Source organism: Panthera pardus, unplaced genomic scaffold (genome assembly GCF_024362965.1).
Source record: "Panthera pardus isolate Hobbes unplaced genomic scaffold, ASM2436296v1 HiC_scaffold_8, whole genome shotgun sequence".
Classification (NCBI taxonomy): Eukaryota; Metazoa; Chordata; class Mammalia; order Carnivora; family Felidae; genus Panthera; species Panthera pardus.
Genome location: NW_026527013.1, coordinates 11,172,588 through 11,174,470, shown reverse-complemented (window position 1 = coordinate 11,174,470; position 1,883 = coordinate 11,172,588). Strand labels below are relative to the sequence as shown.

The following is a 1,883-nucleotide window of genomic DNA, read 5'->3' as shown; positions in this document are numbered from 1 at the left end:
TGATGTTGACACTTGTTGAATCACTGTGTGGCGCCCCCCAAACTAACGTGACCTGGTGTGTCGACCACCCTCATGCTTTAAAAAATTAATTTAAAAAACCCACGTCTTTCCTCAGAGCCATCGCACTCATAGTTCCCTCCAACGGGCATGCTCTTCCCCAGAGGACCTTGTGTCTCCTGTCTCCTCGAGGGCTCTGTTTACATGTGTGCCTGTGTGCCCGAACAACCAGGAAGAGCCATCCCTCCATCCATGCTTCCCTTTACACAGGCTTTGTTTTTCTTCACATCACCTGTCACCTCCTGACATTTTATCTGGTCTCCTTTGCTTATCCCCTTTCTCCATCACTGAACCCTACAGGCTTTTGTTTCTAGACACTTATACACTTTGCGTGAAGGTGCACTGACTAGTGCTCAAGGTTATTCCTCAAACGCGTGACAGATTTCAGAATTTCTCATTAAAAATATATAATAGATGAGTAGTTGGGGAAAAAAGCTAACTGGGGGATGTGAAGTCTTAGTTAGAGCTGGCATAGGGAGGGGAGGAGATTTTTCCCTGAGAGGCGAAAAATTCTGTAAAAAACCTATGGAAATTGATCTTCTGAATACAATATAAAATTGTAGAATTTCAATGATATTTGCAATGTTCATTTTGAGAAAATTAGTCATGTTATTTCTTTGTTCCCCGGTAGTCATCTCCAGCATATGGAAACAGGAAATGATACCCAAATTTCAGAATTTTTTCTTCTGGGATTTGCAGAGGAACCAGCATTACAGCCCCTCATATTTGGACTTTTTGTCTCCATGTACCTAATTGCTGTGTTTGGGAACCTGCTCATCATCCTGGCTGTAGGCTCTGACTCCCACCTCCACACGCCCATGTACTTCTTCCTGGCCAACCTGTCCTTTTCAGACATCTGCTTCATCTCCACCACCGTCCCGAAGATGCTGTGGAACATCCAGACTCACTGCAAAGTCATAACCTATGCAGGCTGCATCACACAGATGTATTTTTTCATACACTTTGCAGGATTAGAAGTCTTTCTCCTGACTGTGATGGCCTATGACCGCTTCGTGGCCATCTGTCACCCCCTACACTACACAGTCATCATGAACCCCCGGCTCTGCGGGCTGCTGGTTCTGGTGTCCTGGATCATGTGTGTCCTGAATTCCTTGTTACAAAGTTTAATGATGTTGTGGCTGTCCTTCTGTACACATTTGCATGTCCCCCACTTTTTCTGTGAACTCAATGAGATGCTCCAGCTTGCCTGTTCTGACACCTTTCTTAATGACATGGTGATATATCTTACAGCTGTGCTGCTGGGTGGTGCCTCCCTGGGTGGGATCCTTTACTCTTATTCTAAGATAGTTTCCTCCATACGTAGGATCTCATCAGCTCAGGGCAAGTATAAGGCATTTTCCACCTGTGCGTCTCACCTCTCGGTTGTCTCCTTATTTTATTGTACGAGCCTAGGAGTGTACCTCAGCTCTGCTGCTACCCAGAGCTCACTCTCAAGTGCCACAGCCTCGGTGATGTACATGGTGGTCACGCCCATGCTGAACCCCTTCATCTACAGCCTGAGGAACAAAGACATAAAGAGGGCTCTGAAAAGAATCATTGGCGTTCCAGCAATGCATGGGACAATCATCCTGAGGCCAGAGATGCGCCCATGATTGCAGGGCTCAGAGCCTCAGAGCCAGGAACTCCTAATCTTTGATCAGTCTGGGGAAGTAGAACCTGCTCCTTCTATTTATTTCCTGGCATTTCCGTTTGTGTGAATTCAACTTTTCTATACATTGAGGTAACTCACTTTATCAAGCTTCTGCTTGGTCTGATATACCATTTCATCTTTCTCCACTTTCATACGTTCCCAGTGGTTTCCCAAT

General features: G+C 45.7%; 1 protein-coding gene across 1 annotated transcript; it reads left to right on the top strand.

Moving 5' to 3' along the window:
• The first annotated feature begins 800 nt into the window (after window positions 1–800).
• LOC128775675 (olfactory receptor 7A5-like) lies at window positions 801–1,670 on the top strand. The gene is made up of 2 exons (XM_053898221.1): window positions 801–1,148; window positions 1,434–1,670. The coding sequence occupies exons 1-2, from the start codon at window positions 801–803 to the stop codon at window positions 1,668–1,670; spliced, it is 585 nt and encodes a 194-aa protein (XP_053754196.1).
• Window positions 1,671–1,883: the final 213 nt, after the last annotated feature.